Here is a 25,959-nt window from a genome sequence, read left to right as displayed (position 1 = left end):
CCCCTGCCTGGAGCCATATCCAGGGGGCTTTGATCTTCCCACTGCCCCCCTTCAGCAATGTGTACTTTGTAAAAGTCCATGAAAGCACTTAGTAAACTGAAAAGTGCTATATAAAAGGCAAGATATTATTGTTTAGAATGAAATAATGGTACACCAGAATTTCTTTACTGGGAGCAGTGGGGAAATAAAAAAGAAAGAATATTCCTTTCAAGTCTCACAAAATAACTCCAAAAATTCTTTGACTTTTTGAGTTTTGTTATAAAACAACAGACATAAATGAAATGACTGCAAAGAGAAGCAATAAAGATGCAGTGATGCAACTGACTAGAAAAGCTAAGTAATGCTTAGCTGTAATAAGGAAGGAATAATGGTCAGGAGGGATATTCTGGCTTCGTAACGCCACTTCCCTGGAGGAGGGCAAAGTCCATTCAGCTTTGGCCTTTTATATACAAAGAAACGTGTCTGTTGCTGAGAAGAAAAGACCATTTTTCTATGGATACCCTTTTCCTCTTACTATTACTATTGAAGGTTCTAAACATCTTCAATAACTGTGGATGAATTTTAATCATAAGGAGAGGTTGCTAAATTATCTGAATCACTGAGCTAAGGAAACTGGGAAAATTCAAATTGTATCTGAGTGAAACGAAAGCAAGGTTGTTGAGTTAAAAGAAAAATTCCTCATAACCTGAGAATTACCAGCTCCAGTTTGCAAATACCTTTTAAAATCTCTAAAGCTGGGTTACATGTAGAAATTAACTTGGTCACATTTCAGTGTCAGAAATACAAAACACAAAGTTCTTCAATGCCCCCAACTAAACTTTATGATCAAACACAACATAAGAAATAAAAGCCCATTGAGCTAAGAGTCTCTTAATATACCAATAAGCGGTATCCAAGATTCTTTAAAGAAATACTTAACAAAAGTCAAACAATATGTTTTGCCAATGAGATTATTAAGCCACTAGTTATTCTACCAAAACTTTTCTTATGTTAATAATAAAATGAAAATCAGAAAGTGGAAGCCTTCCCGGTGCCAGGCTTTAAGTTTGGTCTGGGCATCCTGAGGGTCTAGGTGAAAGGACAACGCCGCTCCAATTAGGGCTGCTGGAGCAACAGCAGCACCGTCCACCGAGCTGGCCGCTGTGATCAGCCCTCTCAGAGGAGAGGCTTGGGGCGTAAGGACTGGAGAGCTGCAATCATTACCGCTCAATCTGCTAACCACCACCTCCAAGGAAAGTCCGGAAGTTCACAGTAACCTACAGTCCCAGTCCCTCTTATACAACTCACTATCCAATCCTGTCTTCTAAAATCAAGCCCCAGCAACAGATGCTCACTGAATGACTTTGCCTATAGAATTACTTTAGGAACATGTCTAAATGAAGAACCTGAAACACTACTATGTGCCGTCGATGACTGAACCTCCTTCCTTTCTCTCTCTCATTCTATGAATGTTCCTCCATTTCTCCCTTATGGGAGAAAAACAAGCACAATATTTATTTAGAATCCACTGTACTTATTAAAATTGTGCATACTTTAGATTTAATTTTAAAAAGAAAAACTAAGTTGAAAATCTTCTTACTTTTCATAAAATTAGAAGATTTTAATTTCAGAAAATTAACTCTTTGAATGTGACCCTAGATTTGTTTTCCCATTAAGAGTAACTCCCAAGTTTTTAATAAAGCATAGGCCATAAACAAATTTTTAGACATCAAATTTGAATATGAACATTAAGAAACATTAAAACACACTATTATTTTAAAATTGTGATGTAATTTATTAAAGGAAATTATTAAACTAGTATACCTTTTAGTTGGTTCCATCTGCAAATTCTTACCTTGAATCCATCCTTCTTGTTTTTTTCCAAACCTGACCATTCTCCAGGCTGAAAATTCATTTTAAGAGAAATATAAGTGACTTGGTAAAAGCAATACCTATAATTTCCCGATCTTGTACTTTAAGGTAAGAGCTTCCAGATACAGCATTTAGTTTAATTTACATAATAGGGGAGGAAAATTATTTGGCTCTAATTACTCAGGGAATACTGTTGCTTTAACAACAAAATCAGATAAAAGCTGAAACCAACCCTCTTAATATCTTCTATGCACTTGATGATGTAGCTCCTCTTGATTGCTTCTTTCACTGCATACGCATCACTAAGGATTGTCAGGTGCTCCTCCAAGGCCTGCTGAATAAGGCTACTGGGCAGGGTTGGAAGGTGAGCCAGTTCCCAGAGTACGTCTAATACCTACAATAATATTACATATAATCAGCCAGCCAATACGCAAATAGCTGCTTTGAGCATTTGTAGCTAGAAAAATCCATTTGATTCTCCTGCCTTTCCAGAAGTGGTCTCAAAGCGAGCTTCCCGGCCTATTCGTCCAATCAGGCTCAGTAGCTTCTGTCTTACTCTATCACTCTCAGTCTCCCAGCTCTGTAGAATGGAAAAGACACAGGAATTGCTTCACGATCAAACTGGCAAAATATGCAGAAATTTTAAACTTGAGCTAAAAACATTAATAACGTTAAGAAAAGTACACTTAAACACTGCTAATTGGTGGGGAGGAAGGGTATTCAGGACCACAAAAGAGCTTATTTTAAGAAAATTTAAAAGTAAGCATGTCTGACGGAACACATACCTTCTGAATGAGAACAAACAAATGATTAAGTTGATCTGAATTAAATTTCACAGCTGCTGCAGCAATAATAGTATGAATGTTCTCAATCACGGTAGATGATTGTCCTGACTGGAAAAGGAAACATTGGCAAAAAGTTAAGTCTTGGAACTTGGAACAACCTAAGTCTTCCCCCTAGCAATTTACAGAAGCACAAGCAAAAATATAACAAAGATAAATGGACTCCGGTCTAATCAGCATCCACTTGCATAATATTGGCAAGACTATATGAAGCAACCATTATTAATCGTTATCAGCTGGCCTTATTTAAATTCCTAGCAGCATTAATTCTTTAAACCGACAATGGAAACACACACACACACACACACAAGAATCAAGTTCTCAATCTGACATACTTCACTTCAAGAAAAGAACACAATATTTTCAACTGCTAAAATATTTAAACAGATTGAATTATAAAACAAATGTACTCACTTTTGGCATTTTATAAATGATACTGAAGGTTCCAATTGAGTGTATTACCTGCCTCATTTCTTATTTTACTCATAGATATTTTGTGATTTCAATTAATGTTTATTTATCCCATTAGCAGTAAGTCTTTGCTACAGAGCTATAGACCCTACTGTCAACCTTAAGGTTTAAATTCACTTTATAACCTCAATTATGTCACTGTTGTGTCTCACTGTTCATCGTGTGAGAGACTTGAAAGGAAAGAGGACATTCTTAGATTCAATTTCTTAAGAATTTTCTCAATATATACTAGGCACATAGAGTCATTCATTGAATGTAGCAGGAATATACAATATATAAATCATGGTCTCTAATTGTCAACCTAAATCTTCAACCTTATGTGGATTTAAAATTTATATTCGCAGAACAAAATTATATGAGTGTATTCCACCAAGGTCAAGACATGGGAAGTAGTATCTTGGGACTCAGGACTGTTTTCTTTTACTCCTGCACCTGACTTTTTACAGTCGGCTCTGTAATGCTGGGCTGGGAGCCTGCCAACTACATTTCCCAAACTCCTCTGCCAGCTAACTTCCTGTTATGTTCTGCCAATGAGAAGCAGCGCTGGGAGATGAGTGGCAGGATGAAGTACGTCTGGCTTAGGCTCAGAGTGGATATAGATGCTGGCTGTGGTAGCAAGGGACTCTGGAAACCTTGGTGGCGGTAGCACCTCTCTGACAGTTCCAGCACTTCAAGTAAAAGCACCTCCAAGAGCAGCTTCATTTCTGTGAACTTAATACCCCTTCTTTCTTTTTGCTTCTCCAACATTCTCCTTTTTTGTTCCTCTACCTTACTTAGGAACACCTTTGTAAACAATCCCCTGTAATCAATTCCCTTTGTTTGATATACCTAGCACAATTTCTACTTCCTGACTAGATTCTGACTGATACGGTGACTAAGTTGATACAGTCAAAAAGTGCTGCAGGTTTTTCTCTGGCTTCCCAACTAGATAAAGAATAATACCATTAAGAAACAGACTGGAGAATGACTAGGTTTGGAAACAATGAATTTGAGATGCCAACGCACTACACATGGGAATGTGTGTTACATATTTAGATATATTGCACAGGAGCTCCAAGAAGAGATCTGAATTAGAGATATAATTCATAGAGTAAACAGCATACAAATGTAGTCAAAGTCACGGGAGTGCCTGCAATTGACTTATGAATACAGTGAGAAAGGGGCTAAGAACTAAGGCTTGAAAAAACCAAATAAAGTCAAAGTAGAAGAGAATAAGTTAGTAAAGGGGACTCAAGGAGGAATGCCAGGAAAGTTAGGAAAACCAGTAAAATGGACTATGACCAAAGTGAAGAAAAGAGAAATTGAAGACTATGTTGGATTCTGTCACACCTCTTGACAGTCCTAGTAAGATGAGATCTACAAACTCATCTATCATCTTTATTTAATAGGGACTAAATGGGAAAAAATTATTAATGAAAATAATATAATGAAAAGAATACTACATTGATAAAGGCACACACCTATTCCTAGCTCTGTCACTAACTGCTATATAACCTTCTCATTTTTTAATCTAAAAAAAAGTAATTAAAAAAAATTTTTTAAATTTTAACATTTTAATTTAAAAAATTTTTTAATATAAAAAATGAGAAGACCAGACTAGATCAGCAGTTTGAAACTTCTTGTGGCAAGTGGATTTACACATACAATCTTAATAAAAACCTGAAACTGTAAAGTGGGTTAGGTACAGCTGCTCTGTTTAAAGCAAGATAAAGGTTCCGTTTCCCTGCTCACTCACCACCCTTCTCCCTCTCCTGTAGTCCAAAAACGTTAGGCAAAGGCAAAAATAATTCTGATCCACCTACCTGTATCTTCCAAATTTTAGTGAGCTCATCTAATGACAATTTACTACCCAAGAGTTCAATAATTCCCTTTATACGGTCACAGTATTGTGCTTGGTCTATGTTGCCTAATTGAAGAAACATGAGAAAGTCAGATATAGTGAACACTGACTCTCTAAATACAATTCTATTAATTCAAAATAATAACTTGCTATAAGATCATTTAAAGGCTAATACAGTCAAAGCAACAATTTTGTACACTTTTTAATACAAAGATATATTATTTAAATTGTTAGGTAATTTTAATTTTTTTGAAAGCAACTTACCTTCTAGTGCAATTGACAGAACTGAGTTTTCAACTAGCCAATCTAATAATCTGTCCGTATCTATAGCATTCTTCACAGATTTGGATAAAGTGCTATCTTCTATTAGTTTGGTTACCTAAAAAGATAAGATTATTGTGACTGAGTCTAATATACATTATCAAATATTCATATGTATATAATTTTTACAATGTTACAATGTGCTTTGATAACTAGCCAAAACGTATCAAAGGCCAGTTATAAGAAGTTAACAGACTACCATTTGTGATGTCCCTTTAAAAAAAACATGGAGGGCCAGGTACGGTGGCTCATGCCTGTAATCCCAGCAATTTGGGAGGCCAAGGTGGGCGGATCACTTGCGGTCAGGAGTTTCAGACCAGCCTGGCCAACATGGAGAAACCCCGTCTCTACTAAAAATACAAACAATTAGCTGGGCAGAGTGGTGGGTGCCTGTAATCCCAGATACTCAGGAGGTTAAGGCAGGAGAATTGCTTGAACTTGTGAGGCGGAGGTTGTAGTGGTCCGAGATTGTGCCACTGAACTCCAGCCTGGGTGACACAGCACCACTCCATCTTAAAAAAAAAAAAAAAAAAGGAATATGGAGTCATTCTTACAGCTCTCATTCCCTGGACCACAGCTAATTGGCTCAGGGATGAACATCTAACCCAAACCTCAACCAGGCACTCCCTCCAAATTTTATATGTGGAAAGTATAAAGAAGTGTCAAGAAGACACTTCATATACAGAAAGTCAGTCCCTCTCTGGTGATGGGAACCGCAGGATGTGAAACATGGGATCTATTCATTGTCTTGATCTCTACCACATGAAAAATGCTAAATGCAGGTAGAGAGGGAGCAAAGCCAACATACTATGAAAAGCAGGCACGAGACTTGGACAGAGTCCTGACCGTGGTCAGGTTGCAAATTCTAGTTGTTCTGTTGCCCACATGTGCCCACCCTTTCTTGGTCTGGCTAGTAAACCCTTCATTCATGTGAAATAACCCAGCCTCTTTTCAATAAACTCCTCTTTTGGCCTAAAATGGTTCAAGATGAGTTTCTTTCACTGGTAGCCAAGAATCCTAACCAATACAAAACTGAAGGAAAAATAACTGAATTATAACTGAACTGCACTGGATCTATATGTCACACACCAAAACCAACTGTGCTGTTTCTGTGGATATGATAGCAAGTTCAGAAAGCTACAGAAAATTATTTCCATCATTTTGCTTCGACCAACACTGTTGCAGTCATTTTGTTTTTGTCCCAACCCCAGTTAGAAGATTGAAGTAAACTTACATCTGAAATAAAACAAAATGAACTGTACCCTTAGAGCAAAAGTCTCAAACTGTACATTCTAAGGGATTATATTCTAGGAAATTTCACAAAAACACTACATATTTTAAATATTTCAGACATAAATTTTGAAAGTAACACAGAAGATGTCTTTACTAACAATGATATACAATGTTTTATACAGAATTGTTACCTCTTTTTTATATGATTACAATAAATTATTCATATTTCCCAACATTTTTATAGTAATAAACATACATTTTGGTAGGCCTTAGTATCTGCACATTAAGTCTTGTAGAATCAAATGCAAAACTTACTTCTTTGAGAGAATTCATCTTAGCACTGAAATGTGGTGATTTCAGCATGCGCAGTAGAATATCTAGTCGAAGGTCATCCACAATTGTCACCAGATCCGGTTGGAAGCGCATGCAAAGTAACTTAATGGCAGACAAGAGCTCAGGGATGCTAACCAATCTCTTTTATTGAATAAAAACAAAAAATAAAAAAGGAACTGTAAAAACATTTTGATCCCAATTCTTATAACACACACAAGAATATTGGGTAACAATGGTCTGGCAGTATCTGATATTTCACAAAGCCAATTAACTTCATTTTGCTTAGAAACAAAACAGCATATAGGTGAGCAGTAAAGGAAAGGGAATGGTCCTGTGAAAAATTTAGGCTAGACAAAATAAATCATGTTAAATTTAAATGGTAAAATTGCTTTAAACAACTCTGGGTAAGTTTTAACACTATTATTTTAAAGTTTCCTCTATGCCAATTGTGATACCATCAAAATCATGTTAGTAAAATTCTGAATGGTATAACTTACTCACTGTATTAACTCTACTGACTGAGGCAACAACAACCAACGGTGCTTCAAAAACAGTACTTTTTAATTAGGAAATGTAAAGTTAATTCAATGTGAATGCATGTGACCAGAATCCAAAGCGTGTGAACCCTGCCAAGTCCTGGCTCTGCTTCTGTGAACTAACTGGCACTAGGGCGTATCTGGCTGGAGAGAGCGTTTACCTTGTCTTTGAGGTCTTTCTCTTCTACGCTCCGTACATCCTGGATTGTAGTAAGAATGACTGGGTCTAGCATGGGCTGTAGAAATAAAATGTTACAGTTATTAAGAACTCCCGAAGCTGTCCCAAAAGTAGAGAGGAAAATACTTCTTCATCTACAATTCGCAAAGGAGAGGGTGCAATGAAAAGATAAAAATTTTCATATCAGAGCAGCTACTGACTAGCTAATACTGCCAAATAAACCCTTAACTGATTCTGCTTAATCTTAGGTGCCTCAGTTTCTTCAATGTAAGTACAATTTCTGTCATTACCATCTTATAAAGGTAATTTTGAAGAGTGACTCAAGACACACAGTCTAACTTTTAAAACATTGAGCATGAATTGTTTTTATAATAAATATTTTGTGTTTGATTTTTAAAAATGAATATGGCCGGGCGCGGTGGCTCAAGCCTGTAATCCCAGCACTTTGGGAGGCCGAGAAGGGCAGATCACGAGGTCAGGAGATCGAGACCATCCTGGCCAACATAGTGAAACCCCGTCTCTACTAAAAAAAAATACAAAAAAACTAGCCGGGCGAGGTGGCAGGCGCCTGTAGTCCCAGCTACTCGGGAGGCTGAGGCAGGAGAATGGCGTAAACCCGGGAGGCGGAGTTTGCAGTGAGCCGAGATCCGGCCACTGCACTCCAGCCTGGACAACAGAGCAAGACTCCGTCTCAAAAAAAAAAAAAAAAAAAAGAATATAAACACAGACCATGGAAAATATGCTGTCATATGAACGACTTTTGCTTACTGATGTGAATGAGGCCTATAGATGAGATTCATACAATACACTGCTCCAGAATGGTAACACAACCAGAAAACTAACTAAAGAGTATGTGAGAATGGTAAAGTATTAGCAATTAATACATCCAAATTACCACTTCCATCTAAGAAAGAAAATATTTAAAACTTAGCTGATGAAGAAAGAGCTAAACAATATTTGGCTGTCAAACCCAAGAATACATTAGCAATGAGCTAAAATGACATCAGGCATTTATCCAGATAGAATTTCTTCATTTACACTTAATGCCAATTGTATAGGAAGGAGAGAGAGCTGTTACAGTTAAGAGAGTCATAGTGTTCTTTTCAGCATGTGCTGTTTAATCCTTACTGCAACTCTTGAGATAGTTATTACTATTATGGCCATTCTACAAATTAGGAAATTGAGGCACACAAGTTAAGTAAGAGTCTTCTGAAGTCATACAAGTAGCAAGTGGTAGAGACAACTGTTATGTAAGTAACATGTATTGTATGAATTTATTGCTGAAATTTAATTTTGGATGGTTTGATATAATTAAAATAAAGATGAAGTCAGATGTGCTTGGTTGGGAATTCATACACTTCTTGTTCTTTTTAAAGTACACTCTGTTTATATAGTAAATCTGGAATTTCTAAAGACCTTAATGTTAGCAGCTGGGGTATTTATGCTAAATTCCCTTCCACAGAGCAAGGCATGAGTAAAGAGCACACATTTAAAACCCAATCCTGACCCTGATTATTAAATTATTAATGTTTATTATTAAAATATTAAAAAGTCCAATCACTTTATCTCTTTATGTCTTCATGTTTCAACTATGAAATTAATGATTATATGCTTAATAAACTGAAGGAACATTAGCTGTTTCTAAAGAGCTTAATACGCAGAATGGAGAAATATGTAAACAGCCATCCTATTTCACCTAAAACTCTTGCAGGATTACCTTGACATCTAAAGAAAGCATTTAACATTTAGAAATAACAGAGATTGGTCAGGCACGGTGGCTCACGCCTGTAATCCTGGCACTTTGGGGAGGCCAAAGAGGGTGGATCACAAGGTCAGGAGTTTGAGACCAGCCTGGCCAGTACAGTGAAACCCCATCTCTACTAAAAATACAAAAATTAGCCGGGCGTGGTGGCACACGCATGTAGTCCCAGCTACTCGGGAGGTTGAGGCAGGAGAATCGCTTGAACCCAGGAGGTGGAGGTTGCAATGAGGTGAGATCACACCACTGCACTCCAGACTGGGCGACAGAGCGAGACTCTGTCTTAAAAAAAAAAAAAAAAAAAAAAGAAATAACAGAAATTTCCAGAACCTACTAAAAAAAAATCCTATCTCCCTTATTAAAGCAGCCCTAAGTAAATGTGATGTTGGAAAGAAGGAACAGCGCATTTAAAAACACCGCTCCAGAAGGACACCATGCTTTCAAAACCATTTACAGTGATTTTGTAAAAGCTCTATAAAAGTTTAGGGTCCACAGACTTATTTATAAAAATAAATAAATAAATAGAAGTATTTCAACGTGACATTTTGCTGGGTAAAACTTGTTAATTGAAATGAAGGAAACAAGGTAGTAGAATAGGCTTTTAGCATTAGAAAACTGAACACTCACAACTTTGACTGTTCTATGACCTGCTGACTTACAATCCTACAGAGGCAGGAAATCAGACAAGATGTGCTGTTAAGCTGATATTCAGAAGTGAGCGACTGAGCCAGTAAGTGAGCCTAGTTGATTTAATACATAAATACTAATCTGATTCAATACATAATGGCATTAAATCCTTAAATAATCCTGTGAAGCAAATAAGGATATGCTGCCTACTTTACAGATAATAAAATGAAAAATAAATGAAAATTGTATTTTATAAAATGAAAAACTGAAAAGGTAAATAGCCTTCTCAAATGTTAGGTCTCCTATACTTCAAATTATTCAACAATTTTTATTATCTGATGGCATTTTTATTAAAAGGACAGCTAATGTGAAAAAAGGAGTTACTCTGGATTAAAGACCATTCTGAATAACCTGATAAAAAGAAGTTATTAGAGTTTGCATGTCTTCAATCATAAGAAGTAACGTGAAATGGTTTAATCTTACCTGTACCACGGAGGAATTGAGGTACTCTGCACACACTCCCAAGGGTTGAATCAGTGCTGAGACAGCCTGGAAAAAGACAGTGAAGATTAGAAATACATTTGAGAAGATTTTTTTTCCTGTCAAAATTAAACAAATCTCTTTTCATATATCAGAAAAAAGTTTGAATAGTGATTTGATCAAGTCATGAATAAGACTAGAGAAACTAAACTCCTGGATAGAAAGAATTGATATAAAGATGTCAATCCAATAAAGTCATTTCCAACATACTTGATCTATTCAATGGGGATCACAAGGACAGTTCAACAACCTAATTAACTTCCAGGGAAGCAAGAGGAGGCTTCTGCATCAGTGTCTCTGATCTGGCAGACATCTGATCTTTAGGATAAACACTAGATGGCAAGGAAGAGTCAATACATCACTACACCATCAGTCTCTCTCCTTGACCATTGCTATTTCCTTCACCCAGAGAGGGACCAATAGGAATCAATTAGTCATGGTTTCACAGAAATAACTGCAACTGTAGGCACAATCTGTAACACTTGGGTATGTGATTTTAACACATTATTTTCTGTATTTATCAAATTATAGCAGATAGCGCAGTGTCTTATTTATGCCAAGTATGTAATAGTTTTTAATTGAATTATTAATTATAGAAAAGAATAAAGTGCTCTCAGCAACAAACAGGTCAACAGTATCTGAAAAATTAAAGATTAGTTATTCCCCTTACTATGAGGTTATGTTTTGAGAAAATGAAGTTGATACGAACACTGTACCTGATGATTCTAAGCTCCCATGTTACAGCCATTTGTTATCTAAGAGTTTTTGTAACACCAAAAAGCTTACTAAACAACTCTGTTAAAGTATTTTTATTTGTGCCTGAGTCTATGAAGTAAATTCTGATTTTATATAATCATTTAACTGAGCCATAAAATTGTTATGCATATATATACTTGCCATATATAGCAACCAACTTTAAACAGCAAGATAACTTCATGTAACCATTACAAATTAAGAGAAAAACTCCATAGGTAAAGAAAAAATAGTGAGGAAAAACACTCTACATGGCAATTTGATTATAATTAGGAGTAAACATTTCTTTGGTTATCAGGACTGTGGAATCTGCTCCTCTAAAGATGAAAACCTTGAATTTGACATTTAACTTTGCATGTCCAGACCGTGTCCTCTGGCTGTATACCAACTCAAATGAAATGAACTTCCACACTGGGCACAGACAGTGGTTTAACTTACCCCAAGTTCTATATCTTCTGAATGGAGCTTGGCTTGGATTGCTGCAAATCCACCTAATTCTCCAAACTGAGAAGAAAAAAGGCACACATTAATTTAGTTTATTTTTCCCTTTAATTGTTTTATTTTGAAAAATTTATATCAGCACATAGTAGGTGTATATGTTTATGGGGCACATGAGATGTTTTGATACAGGCATGCGATGTGACATAAGCACATCATGGAGAACGGGGTATCCATCCCCTCAAGCGTTTATCCTTTGAGTTACAAACAATCCAATTACATTCTTTAAGTTATTTAAAAATATACAATTAAGTAATTATTGACTGCAGTCATCGTATTATACTACACAAATTAATTTTAAAATGTTATATATTAATAATTTAAGCAAGGAACTAAAGCTAACATTCTACGTTATCACTGTGCTCTGTAACATTGGTCTTGAGAGAAGCCTTGCATCGATCCTTCTACTGCTCCTGTGGCATACTGCAGATAGTACTAAGTCCAAAAGCTGATGTTTACCTGCTAATATTGTACATACAAAAAAAGGAAGAAAATATGAAATCCACTCCTTAAAGCATTTTTATTATTCTCTGCAGCTGCCATTTGCTTTACATACCAAACTCTAGGACATCTCATTAGAAAACTGAAAATATACCACATGACAATATTAACAAAAGTCATATACCTTATTTACCAAATCCACAACCCATCCATGAGGCTCCTATGAGAAAAGAAAAAAAAAAATTGAGATGGCAATATAAAAGTTTCCCCATTAACCCTTACATTTATTTTATCCTAAGTGAAAAGTTAGAGGAAAAATTATAAAAGTTTGGAAACGATTTCCAAAGTTTTTTCCCAAATGCTTCCTAATATGTCTTTAACATTACTGTATATAATTCTGGGAGTCTATAAGTCTGTATTTTGATGGAATTGCCACAATGTGGAACATCTATGCATTTTTGGATAGCTGAGATCAGTTGTTTCAGCTCTCCAACATACAGGATAACTTGAGTTAAATTCTTTAAAAAAGTTTTATTTTAGAAATGAAAACTTAATTATTAACATAAAAAGCAGTAAATCAGCAGAGATTAAAAGTTTTAGTCCCAGTTAGATAATTAATTAATGCTCTTAAGCAAGCTCTATTTTCTCCTCCTTTTCTTCTTTTCTTTTTTGAGCATTCACTGTTCTAGGGACTAGACACAGAACAGTGACTACGAAGAGATGTTGTACCTGCTTTTACGAAGCTCATTCTAGCAGAGTCAACAAAACCAAGTAGAGTATCATATACAGAAGATAATTCAGATTGTGCTAAGTCCCACGAAAGGAAAAACAAAAAGGCCTCAAAAGAAAAACAAGAGCTTCCTCTTCTTGGGGTGGTGGTCATGAAAGACTTCTCTGAATACATAATCTTTAAAGGATGAGACAGATGTAGCTGTTTAAAGAACAATCCAGGCAGTGAGGCTAAAATGGTAAAGGTCCTGATTGGGAATGGCAGAAAAGAGTCTGCTGTGTTTAAAAACTCTCCCAGCTGCGACACGGTGAGCCAGGAGTGACAGAGATGAGGTTGTACAGAGAGGCAAAGAATGTAGATCATGGAGACACTTACAGACCATGATTAGAAAGAAAGCAACAGAAGTGTTTTCAGCAAAAGAGTGTTTTATATTTTAAGGTCATGCTTGCAGTTCTATGGAGAATGGAATGGAATGGATGAATGGGAGAATGAGACATAGTCAGACACAACCAGTTAGAAGGCCAGTGCAGTGTCTAGGGAGTCCACAGTTGTGTGTGGAGAAGGATGGCAGCAGAAGTGGGAGAGAGAGGTCAAATGGAGACATATTAGAGATTAAATCAAAGGACTTGTTTATGGTTTGGTTATTCTTTATTCAAGGAATGAATCCTGGCCGACTCCTATGCTTCTGGCTTGAGCATCTAGATAGATGATGATGTTATTTACTAAAAAGGAGAATAAAGGTGGAGAGGCAAAATGAAATTCCATTTCAGACACAAAGTTTGAGAACTCTGTATGGCAACCAAAAGGAGATAACTGACTCTTCAAGTCTGGTATACTCAGAGAAGAGGTTTGGGCCACAGAGATATAAATTGGAGGCCCATCGGCATAAATATGACATTTAAATTCATTAGAGAAAGTATAGTGAATAAAGAGAGGAAGCACTGAAGAAAACTGGATAGAGGTGAAGGAGTCAACAGAGGAAACATGGCTTGGGGGCAAGCAGAAACACAAGGCACTATAGTATCCTGAAAGCCAAGCAAGAAACATCTCCAAGAAGAGAACAACTGGGACCAGTGCTGTTGATGGGGTCAAGGGACATTTCTTTCCAATCTGGAAACATGGAGAGGTGTTGGTGCCTTAATGAGAATGATTTCAGTAGATGGTGGATGAAGGCAGAATGGAATGCCCTGAAAATTTAGTACACTTCTATGTAGGTATCCTAAATGGCTCTCCAACTAAAAATACTACTACTGGATAAAAACATACAATATTTTAACACATACAGCTGAGTTGACAAAAAAAAGAAAAAAGCTCAGAAGCTTAAAACAAAGAGAAATTAGGAATCCTGTGAGGCAGGCAGGAAGGCTCTGAAGCCAGCTTCACCCACAGGCAGTGCAGAGCCCTGGTGACTGTGAGCTTCCATTTGCAGGAGAAAAAGGACACCAATCCCAGGTGGTACAGGGTGACTCAGAGGGTACTGTAACATAAAGCTGGAACTAAAGGGCTACATCCTTGGTGCCAGATGAACTGATATAGATTTACCTGTGGAAAGAGAAAATAAGGATGCCTAAAAAGAGAAAAAAAATTCTCCAAGAATTCATAACCGCAGGATTGCCCTCATATGGCTTTACTGCTCAAATTCACACTGACGTTATGGTCTGAAAAACCCTAAGCTGATAATTTATTCTAAAAAGGTCACAAAATGTAGTGCTTCCAGGAACCCAGAAGAAGTAAAAGTAAATCCTTTTTGGAAGAAAGAACTTTCAACTTAGGCCTCAAACTGCCCACTCCTAGATTAAATGCAAAGAAACACGAGTTCATAGAAAAATGAACAAACAAATAAGTATAAGTACATTTCTACACACCTACATACATACACAAAGCAAGTGAGTAAAGTAGATATCAGACACAGAATATAAAGTATTAAACAAATTAGGGATTGAAAATATGAGTTAAGAACATGAGACAATACAAAATTAAACGGAGTCAAAAACAAACAAAATTTATATAAATGAAAAATTCAGTAACTGAAATTAAAGACTTAAACAAGTTAAACAGCAGATTAGATACAAATAAAAAAAAAATCAGTGAACTGTACTGCTACAGATCTGGAAAAAAGCACAATTGCAACACAAGGAGACAAAAAGATGGAAAATGTGAAAAGGAGTTAAGGGACATGAAGGACAGAACCAGTGTGAAAAGGAGTTAAGGGACATGAAGGACAGAACCACTCAGTCTAACATGTATCCAATCAAGTTTCAGAAGAAGAGAGACTAATGGGGAAGAGGGAATATTTTAAAAGACAAAGGCTGAGAAATTTCCAGAATTGACATAGACATTAACCCTAGATTCAGAAGCCCAATGAATCTGAAGCAAAATAAATAAAAAGAATACCATGGTTAATCACATTAGAGTCAAATTTACAAACATCAAAGAGAAAGAAAAGATTTCAAAATACAGCCATGGAAGAAAGCCAGACTTCCAATAAAAAACCAGTCAGATCAACAGCCAACTTCTCCACAGCAATAATCAAAGCCACAAGACAGTGAAATGGCATTTTAATATTCTGAGAGAAAAGAAATATCATCTAGACTTTTGAACCCAGTGAAAATACACACTTCAAGGAATGGGAAATAAAGTAAAGTTCAGGTCATCAAAAACCAAGACTTATCCACAAACAGAACCTTACTAAAGGATTCTTTATAGAATGCACTATCGACTTTACCGGGTAAAAAATGATAGGAGGGGACTAGGACAATGCACAAGTGAGATAAAGAGGTAATGAATCATCTAAGAGGGGAGTGAGCACATGCAACGTTATAAGGTCTTTATGTACCGCTCAAGGAGGAGAAAGATACTAGTGAAATTTAGATTTTGTTTATTAAGTTAAAATTTTAGAATAACCACTGAAAGAATAACTGAGAGGGAGGACATGGAATCTTCAGGTCTGGTTGGGAAGGGGAGCAGAGGACCATGCTCAAACTACAGAGGGATATGATATTAAAGGCAGAATATTTAAAGATGAGAAGTACTAGATCATGTTGCATACAAGGGTAACAATCCCAAAAATGAGGGAAAGATCGAGGATACCAAAGAAATAATAGAAAGCTGAAAGAGGAATATGCTTGAGAAGGCAAGAGGAGAGGGGATCCAGAGGAGAGAGAATTCCTTTGTGGTAATGAGATGAAACACAAAGACTGTACTTTTCTGGGTCTCAGCAGATGCATACGTACAGTGAAAAAAGAGAATGAATATCTGCTGAGTGCTCACTACAGTGAGCCACCATGTTCATTATTTCTATGTATATTTGTCACTTGATCTTCACAACGCATATGAAGAGAAGAGTTTAGCATTTGGGGAGGCAGTACTGCATATGGTTAAAGAACACAAACTAGCTGCCTGCATGGGTTCTCCCTGCAACTAGGTATGTGGACTTGGGCAAGTACTTCACTTCTGTCTATTTCAGTTCTCACCTATGAAATGGGGGTAAAAATAGTACCCAACTCAAAGAGCCGCTGTGAGGATTAAATTCCAAAGTACATATTCACTGCCCTTGCCGCTCAGCTTTTTCCTCCTCTCTGGGGAACTGTCTGACTTCCCAAGGTGGCAATAACTACTCCTTCCCCTGGATTCTGTGCACAGTACATATTATTATAATTCCACCTACTGTTTATCATGCTGTCATTGTTTTCTTTTCGTATTTCCTCCACTATGCTACAAGCTAGTAATCACATCTTATTACTCTTTATATTAAAAGATAGGACTGTGTACTTATGTTTAACATCTCAAACTTAGAATAATGCCAGACATATAGTAAATGTTAAATAAATGATTGTTGACCTAAACCTCTGCTTCCACTAAAGCAATGAACAAGTTTTCTATTGATTAAACTCAACTTCTTTCAACCGTTTCTGAAACCAAACAGTGTTTTAACCAGAGGATTGTTTAGATTATGTACTTCTTGTGAGTATACTCTTATTGGCAGACTGTAGTCTTTTGATATACAATATATTGGTTCCAGGCCTGAAAAAGCAAGTTTTAATGCGTATGAAGTTCAAAAGAAAATTATATATGAGATTAACTACTAGATTATTTTTTCTAGGTACAACTAATCATTTTAAATGTTCTAGTCTCTCAACTCTAAGAAACTGGAACACCAATTAAACTGGGGTTCTGATAATCTAATATACGACACTAAAGACATTTCTCATTTTACTAAACATCATTTCAAACCTATAAAATTCTTCATGATATTAGTTAACAGCTATGGAAAAATTATGTGCTATCTGAAAAGAAAAAAATTTATGAGCCAGATGGGATATTTGTCATTTTTCAGATTGTTTTAATCCTCCCATGTAAATTGTCTTTTTTATAGCACAGAAAATAATCTTTTTCAACACATTTTTCTAAAAACAGATGAAACTAAACTATGTTTACCTTTTGGAAAGTCGATACAGGTGAAACAGCAAACATACTTCCCTCTCCAAACACTTCTGCCCAATTCCTTTGAGACACTTTCATTCTGTTCTTAAAATGGTATTCATTATCAGGATTGAAAGCCTAGATTCAAAGAGAACAGAGAAACATTATTATCTATTTCTATAGCAACACATATTAGCATTAGAAAAGAAGATGAAAATATAGCCTTGGACTCCCCTCATTAATGGAATCTTTCAAGAATACACCAAAAGCATACGCCTTAGCTAGAGCAGAGGCGCTAAGAATTAATGTGCTATTCTCCTGTCCTGTTCAGTGTTCACTGTGAAGGAAGAGGAGGAGGTAACAGGATGAGAGGTCTGACTCAAGGCAGTGTGACGCCAATGCCCCAGGTGTGCTAGGGCTACTGGGGATGAGATGAGCAACAGAGGCACCGAAGGCAGAAGTCAGGAGGGGAAAATATGGGGGTCCCTTCTTCATGCAGCTACTGTTACCTGTTGGGGGAAAAGGCCAGAAACCAAACTACATCTACATGAAAACTCCATATAAAAGTACTCAAGACATGAATAATCAGGGAGAGGTAAGAGAAAGGCATTTAATCATTCTATAAGTCGAAAAACCCATTGAAATTAGAAAAGTACTTCTTTCAAACTGAGAACACAAGATGGTTGCTCTGCTTTTAAAATAAAGACAAAGGATCCTAACAGCATATCCTTAATGATAAAATCATTATCACTCATTACTAATTATAAGTCAGAGAACAGCAAGTATTTTAAACAAAATCAAAACATAAAGTACTTAATTTTAGAGATACTATACCATTGTAAGCACACCCAGGAGACCAATGGGAATTGGATCTTGTTTTATTCTCTCTGCAACCAGCTCTATTAGCAGCATCAACATGTTGTAAATTCCTTCATGAATTTCAGTACCCCACTTGTGAACAGCACTTGATGTCAGGAGCTATAAAAACATACAGGGCAGTCTAGAGTCTAACTTGAAAAAAGAAAATAAATCTACAGTTTATCAGGTCCATCTCAAATAACTGAGAGATTGTGATGAAAATGCTTTTTTATGCAGATGATTGGCTTTTAAAACACCCATAGCTGTAGTTCATCTACTTGCCCATTTATTTCAAAGTCAATATAGAGTTTTGCTTTTGAATTTTAATTCTCTTGCATTAAAGCACTTGGTTTAAAATAAAAATTTTATTTGGTTCTCTACTTTTCATAATTACGAGGGGAGGTCAAGTGGTACAGGGCAAGGTAAAAATCTGAGATCAATTCCAGTATTACTGTTTTCTAGCTGTGTGACCTTGAACAAATTTACCTGAGTTCTCAAAGGTTCAGTTCTCTCATCTCTAAAGAGGCACAATTCCTACCCACTTCACACAAATGCTATGAGGATTAAAAGATATCACAAACATGAAAACATTTTACAAATGGTAAGGCATTATTAATATATCTTGATGGCTGGCTATCCATATTAATATTTCTGGAACCTAAGAAATGAATGCTGTATTGCATGGATTCTACCATACATATCTTTTTAACATTTTTTAACATCTCAGAAATAGGATAATTTTTTTCTACCTGTTGATTAGATGATAGCAGGGCTCAGAATGTGAAAAAGAAGTCTTAGAAATATCTTAACAGTTTATTTGGCTTACATTTTCCTTTTTGGCATGTACAAAATAATATTTAATTTTTTAACTGTTTAAGCAAATCTAAAATAGCTCTAAGCTTTAAGACACTGAACTGTTTACTTTGTAGCTATGTTTCTTAAACATAAACATCAAATATAAAACAATGGTACAAATCTTATAATTAGATACCTTCTTAGATTCCTTAAAAAGTAGAGAAATTGGATGCCCCTAATTCTCAGTCTTCTGGTCTTTGGGGAAGTGTAGAACAAATGCCAGAATAAGAAATGAAAAAGCAAAGGATTTCACTTAAATTGGTATGGTGGTTTCATGTTTTTGTAAGATTTTTCAAAGGTAAAATACTATGTAACAAAAATTTCATCTTGGCCTTACTGAGGATCTCTTTAAAAAGAGTAGGCTGGAAGAGCCCAAACTGTAATAGCTGCAGAGAAAAACCTCAGTTCCAGATTTTCTAAATACTAATTAGCCACACTATTTGCTCAAATTAGCAAAAGTCATAAGACTGATTTTATGTAAACCAATGAGTTACTATTTTTTGCAGAATTTTTTTTGCCTGACTACATATTCCTCCTCTAGTTAAAAAATAAATAATAAAGCAAAACAAAGCAGAGATTACCAACTAAAAAGCTTCAAGTGACTACAAAATAAAAATGTGGATTAAGCAGCGATCCCTCTGGCGCCATTCCATTTGTTCATTTTTCACTTTGAAAATGCAATTCTGCCTACATTCTAGAAGAGACAGGGAAAGGGAGGCAGTACCTTGTGGAGAAAATGCACACACTAATAACCATGCACTATGGCCAAACCTGAATTATCTTCTCTGCCTGAATATACTAGTAAAAAATCCAGGCTAGCCTGAAGGTAAAAGGTGAAGAAGGTGGAAATGACAACAAAGCTCCTTTGGGCACCTTATTCATGTAATCACCTATCATTTATACCCTCACTTATAAAAGAAAATGTGCGGCAGCTCATGAGAAAAGCCTGGGGAATTGGGGAGAGGGATGGTCACCCAACCAGGAAACACAGCTAGGGAAGTAGTACCAATTATATCAAATCCTACTGAGTTTTCTGGCAGACAAGCCTAAAGGTACACAGAACTCTAGCTCTTCTGATGTAATAAAAGAAAGTATGCCTAATTGACGGGGAGGAGAACCTTTTTAATAGCTCTAAAGTGCAAGATAATTTAATATTTTTACCTTAACAGAACTGAGTAACATACGGCAGGATACCTTTGTACTCATAGTTTTACAGAAAAACGACCAACCATGTGACCATTTATTACACTGCTACTAACAGCTGAAGGCATGAGACGAAACAGTTTTCTGAAGTATCTCTGTACAGAGTTAGAGTATTATATTCCAAATATGCAACTTGCTGGTGAATGGACTGGATACAGGGATTTCTGGATCTGGAGATCCTCAACCTTGAATAAGCCCTTTTCCACAACTCTGAATACACTTGCCAAGTTTATGTATCCACTGTGATATGTGTCTCAATACGTTATAATATAACAATTTTGCTATTTCTAATTTTTTTTAATTTTGTAGAGACAGGGGGGTCTCACTATGTTGCCCAGGCTGGTCTTAAACTCCTGACCTCAAGATGTCCTCCCGCTTTTGGCCTCCCAAAGTGCTGGGATTATAGTGTGAAGCACTTGGACTAGACAATTTTGGATTTTTTAAAAGTTGCTATAATTCTTAAAAGCTTAAAATTATTTTAAACTACAAACTGATAGATGACCTAATCTAAAATGAAGGTAAATCTTGATTTCATATAATCTTTGCCCAAATGGCAATTTGAAAAGATTTCTCCAATTTTTTAAAAAATGAAGCTACTTTTGCTTCTAAAATTAATTTTATTATTTTTTAAGGCTTGAATCAAGGGAGGTTCTGTCTACCAAAATGCAGCTGGGAATAACTATTTGCAAATGAACTGTTTGTTTTACTGGGTCTTTTTTTCTTCTTCTTTTTTTCTTGAGACGGAGTCTTGCACTGTCATGCGGGCTGGAGTGCAATGGCGTGATCTCAGCTCACTGCAACCTCCACCTCCTGGGTTCAAGAGATTCTCCTGCCTCAGCCTCCCGAGTAGCCGGGATTATAGGTGCCCACCCACCATGCCCAGCTAATTTTTTGCATTTTTAGTAGAGATGGGGTTTCACTATGTTGGCCAGGCTGGTCTCAAACTCCTAACCTCGTGATCTGCCTGCCTCGGCTTCCCAAAGTGCTGGGATTACAGGCGTGAGCAACCGCACCCAGCCTTATTGGGTCTTAAGATAAACACAAACATTACCCATCTGTAGTTCTGGGGACTTATTTGCATATTGGACAAAAATGGACGTCAAAATCCAGAAGTTAAGCCAGCAAAAGAATCATTCATTGAAACTTTTCTGAGCTCTTTCTATGAGCTAGGCACTTAGTTATATGCTGGGGGAAATGGCAGTATGTTAACAGACACAGTCCTTGCTCTAATGAGGATTCAAGACTCACCTACTAAAAAGGGAGGCTGATTCAGTCTGCTTTTAGAAACACAATTCTTGTGATCTCCTATTCCTATTGTTAAGAAACATTGCTTTCTAAGAGATGTGACCTGAATGGAAGCAAGCGTATCACTCTGGCTCTAATAGAAATGGTGCCTTATGCATACTATTCTGTCAGTGAGAACACCTAGTCAATCTTTCAGTAGTTTAAATGGTCTTTTCCTGTCTCACACACTTAAAACGGCTCATATTTTGATAAGTATATACTGTCTTAGTTCTAAGTGCTACAAGTCTTTGTTTACTAATATGTGCAATATCCTAGTATAATTAAGTCTTAATCTATTCTTTAGCAATTAAATAGTAGGAAGTATTTACTATTAATAAAAGTTATATTTAACCAAAGACACATGCAGACAATATAAAAGAGATAAATCATTTATAAGCCCCAAATTCAGAGCTCTGTTTTTCATATTAAAAGATTCCTCAGTTGAACAAGATTCATAAACTGGTCTTAAACATAAAAAACTAAAAACAAAAAGTTTCTCTTCCTTCACCCTCGCTCCCCAACACACACAAAATATCACATCAGCACGTTTTTCTTACCTTTTTAAATGCTTCAGGCATACATCTATCCATAAACCTTTTACAATTCTCATCAGACTCGGAAAGACCTTAGTAAAATGAATGAAATAATATACTTTATTTAGTTCTTTGGTAGTTTGTAAAAATCATACACATTGTTCTAAATTCATACACATGGAACTATGTCATAGGAATCTTAATTCTTAAGAAATTATTAAAAGTAGAATATATACCTTTGATGAAGGAAAGGCTGAGAAATAACCACAGCATTAGATTAAATAAATACCAATTGAACTGAAATGGTTGAACTTATATTTCCATGTCAGAGTAACTTCAATGATCTGATTAAATAGCTAATAAAACACCAACAGCAGCTACTTACTAGCCATTAGTATTTCCTAAAAAGTTCTACAGAAACACAAATATTTTCTAATCCCAGAACTTCGGGAGGTTGAGGCAAGAGGATCACTTGAGCCGAAGGGTTTGAGACCAGCCTGGGCAACATAGTGAAACCCCATCCCTACAGAAAATAAAAAGCTGGGCATAGAGGTGCTTGCCTGTTGTCCCAGCTACTTGGGAGGCTGAGGTGGGAGGATCACTTGAGCCTGGGAGGTTGAGGCTGCAGTGGGCCATGACTATGCCATTGCACTGCAGCCTGAGCAACCCTGTCTCAAAAATCAAAAATAAAAAACCAACAACAACAAAAAAACAAACCACACAAATAATTGCAATAAATGCCTAAGTCACTCTTCTTCCCTAAAACAAACCAATGAACTCTGTTACACAGATTTGTGTTTGGCACAATTCACATAGTAAGAGATAAATACTTGCTAAGTGAATGAATGAATTCCCTGTAAAATCATCTTTTGGAAAAAGTACATTTCTTTATTAAACTCAATAATGGATTCTGCTTATCATTGGGAATACTGCTAAACATACTTTCTTTTTTTTCAGACCCAATGCCGGCATAGTACCTAGATCCTAACAGGCACTCAATAAATGCTACTGCTGAGAAGCCAGTCAGAAATACACCATATTGTGGCCATATTCATTTCATAACTGAATTTTCAATATGAAAAATAAGTTATTTTCTCTTTTTTAGTACAGGTGTTCATATTGACACCCACTCTTCCAACCTAATCATATTTTATTATTTTAATAGCTTGATATTTATAAAGCTTAAAACAATGTCAGCCACTTAATAAGCACAAGTGTGTTAAATAAATATTACTTTCTTCTCTTAAAAGAAAAAAAGCGGCCAGGCGCGGTGCCTCAAGCCTGTAATCCCAGCACTTTGGGAGGCCGAGGCGGGTGGATCACGAGGTCAGGAGATCGAGACCATCCTGGCTAACATGGTGAAACCCCGTCTCTACTAAAAATACAAAAACTAGCCGGGCATGGTGGCAGGCACCTGTAGTCCCAGCTACTCGGAGGCTGAGGCTGGAGAATGGCGTGAACCCGGGAGGCGGAGCTTGCAGTGAGCCGAGATCGTGCCAATGCACTCCAGCCTGGGCGACACAGCGAGACTCCGTCTCAAAAAAAAAAAAAAAAAAAAAAGAAAAAGAAAAAAAGCTGTTGAATTGAGGCTTAAAGTGCTCCAAGCTTCTGTGGAAAAAGTTAATTTCAATTTCCATTAAGTTTTTCAATTATATTTTAAATAATCTTATACTCTATCGAAGGTAGAAGGAAACAATTTAGTTCAAAGCTTTCCTTCTGCAGGAGATAAGCGAAGACTAAGAGAAAAATGATCTGTCTGATATCACACAGCTAGGCAACAACAAAAGCTAAGATTAAACTCAGGCATTCTATGAAACAAATGTCCTCATGTGTTCTGAGGTCTGAAAACTTACCAAGCCTTGCTAGGTAGGTAGATGCCAACAGGCATTTGCCTAGTGATTCTTCTCGCTTGTAAGGGATGGACCAATGATCAGTCAAAACACGGCTTTCCAGCTCATATAAATTTGTTGTAGGGAATTCAATTCCTTCCCCTGAGCAGTTTCCATTTTCATCATTCTTCTGACGAAAAGGGATTATGATAAAAAGCAAATAAACTAATTAGTGATTACTCTAAAAACTTCCTATGTAACACAGAGCAGATACTTAATCAATGGTAGCTATTAATATCAATAGCGTGGATTCCACCTTTTTTTCTTATAATCACATCTTTCACCAATATCTGAGAATATCTGAGATATTCTCAACTTTTATCATTCTGGCATGTCTACTCGCTCTCTCAGAAGGTGACCTCATCTCTTTCTTTAAAAATGAACTGTCCAGGCCAGACACGGTGCTCATGCCTGTAACCCTAGCATTTTGGGAGGCCGAGGCAGGAGGATCACTTGAGCTCAGGAGTTCAAGACCAGCCTGGGCAACAGAGTGAGACCCTGTCTGTCTTAAAACAAAAAACAAACAAAAAAAAAAACTGTCCATTTCTCATAAAATATCAAATGCTTGCCTTCATCAACAGCCCTCCCGTCCTCACCTCTCTTTTCTCACTGAGGGGATAAATTCTTCAAAGAGGCATCTATATTTGTCATTTTCATCTCCACACCACGGACTCATTCCTGACAACACCCCAATCTGGATTCCAGATTCCCTATTCTCCAAAATGGCTACTGCTAAGGCCACCAATGAACTTTATCTCATTAAATCCAATTATGTCTCAGTCCTAACCTTACCTCTCAGGAGTATTTGACCTTCTGTCCATTCCCTCCTCTTGAAATGCTGGCTTCTCTTCCCTGCCTCCTAGAACAGCACACTCTCTGTTCTCCTCCCATGGGTCTGGCTGTTATAGTCTGTCTCCTCTTCTGGTACATTTTCCTCTTCCTAATCATCAAATATTTGAGTTCCTCAAACCCCAGTGCTAAGCCCTCTTCTCTTTTGTTCCTGTTGATTACCCTGGTTGACCATATCCACACTCCAAATCTCAATTACCTCCTACCTGCAGATGACTCATACATTTCTATCTCCAGCTTAGACTTCTCCTCTGAGCTTCAGATCCACAAATGCAACTGCCTACTTGACATCTTCTCTAATTCAGTGTTTGCCCCAAACCAAATTCATGATCCTTCCCCCGTAAATCCTGGTCCCCTTCTTGTGTTCCTCATCCCAGTGAATGGCACCAGATTCGTCTAGCAGCATAGCCAGAAGCCAGGGGATCATTCTTAACACTTTGTTCTCCCATCCCTATCCCCAGGACCTGGTGATTGGACCTCATATATTTCTCTCCAATTCTTCTACTCCTGTCCATCTCCACAGTTACCACCTAGCCCTGGTTTATGCCTAGATTACTTCACCAGCTTCCTAACTGTTCTCCCTCTGCCTCATACACACATTTACTCTTCATACTGATCTTCATAAAGCACTAATCTGATGTTAAGCTTAAAACCTTCATGGCTTCCCTTTGTTCTTAAGATAAGCCTAAATCATGTTTGAAATATTTTACAAGGCCTTGAATGGTCTATTCCCTAACTCACTCTCTCCAGCTTTCTGCACTCCAGATCATGTCTCTGGGATTTAGCTTCTTGTCAGGCATAATGCTCCATGTATTGGGCTATTTTCCCAAAAGGACACAGCAGCATTTCTGGTCCCACATACTCTTCCAGAACCTTGTCTCTCTTCATCATAAAGTGGCATTTACTTCCCCTGGATCTGAACCAGGGTGGAACCATGTGGGTGCATGCCTCGGTGAATAGAATACAGCAGAAAGAGACACGTCTAAACCTAGGTCATGAAAGGCAATACAGCTTTCTCCTGGCTCTCTCCCGGGACACTCCCTCCTACAATGTGGACACCATGTCCTGGGGGAACCCACGCTAAATGCAGAGGGCCCGTATGGTTGTCTTGTC

The 25,959-nt window shown here is 37.0% G+C and overlaps 1 protein-coding gene across 2 annotated transcripts in view; it reads right to left on the bottom strand.

Annotated features, from left to right (window-relative positions):
* Nucleotides 1–25,959, bottom strand: part of USP24 (ubiquitin specific peptidase 24) — a 145,530-nt gene that overhangs the window by 87,198 nt on the left and 32,373 nt on the right. Inside the window, exons 2-16 of one of the 2 annotated variants that reach the window (XM_030942132.1) lie at nucleotides 23,962–24,124; nucleotides 22,133–22,200; nucleotides 18,210–18,353; nucleotides 17,391–17,513; nucleotides 12,408–12,443; nucleotides 11,723–11,788; nucleotides 10,475–10,540; nucleotides 7,589–7,663; nucleotides 6,874–7,032; nucleotides 5,269–5,383; nucleotides 4,967–5,070; nucleotides 2,637–2,744; nucleotides 2,336–2,431; nucleotides 2,084–2,245; nucleotides 1,835–1,882 (exon numbers count right to left, since the gene is read on the bottom strand). In XM_030942132.1, coding sequence (XP_030797992.1) covers nucleotides 1,835–1,882; nucleotides 2,084–2,245; nucleotides 2,336–2,431; nucleotides 2,637–2,744; nucleotides 4,967–5,070; nucleotides 5,269–5,383; nucleotides 6,874–7,032; nucleotides 7,589–7,663; nucleotides 10,475–10,540; nucleotides 11,723–11,788; nucleotides 12,408–12,443; nucleotides 17,391–17,513; nucleotides 18,210–18,353; nucleotides 22,133–22,200; nucleotides 23,962–24,124 — 1,533 coding nt within the window. Of the gene's footprint in view, nucleotides 1–1,834; nucleotides 1,883–2,083; nucleotides 2,246–2,335; nucleotides 2,432–2,636; nucleotides 2,745–4,966; nucleotides 5,071–5,268; nucleotides 5,384–6,873; nucleotides 7,033–7,588; nucleotides 7,664–10,474; nucleotides 10,541–11,722; nucleotides 11,789–12,407; nucleotides 12,444–17,390; nucleotides 17,514–18,209; nucleotides 18,354–22,132; nucleotides 22,201–23,961; nucleotides 24,128–25,959 lie in introns of both variants that reach the window. The other variant, XM_010372705.2, reaches the window with a different exon arrangement.

The sequence above is a fragment of the Rhinopithecus roxellana genome, chromosome 12, assembly GCF_007565055.1.
Source record: "Rhinopithecus roxellana isolate Shanxi Qingling chromosome 12, ASM756505v1, whole genome shotgun sequence".
NCBI classification, from domain to species: Eukaryota; Metazoa; Chordata; class Mammalia; order Primates; family Cercopithecidae; genus Rhinopithecus; species Rhinopithecus roxellana.
The sequence above is the reverse complement of the archived record's forward strand: the minus strand, read 5'-3'. Positions and strand labels throughout refer to the sequence as shown.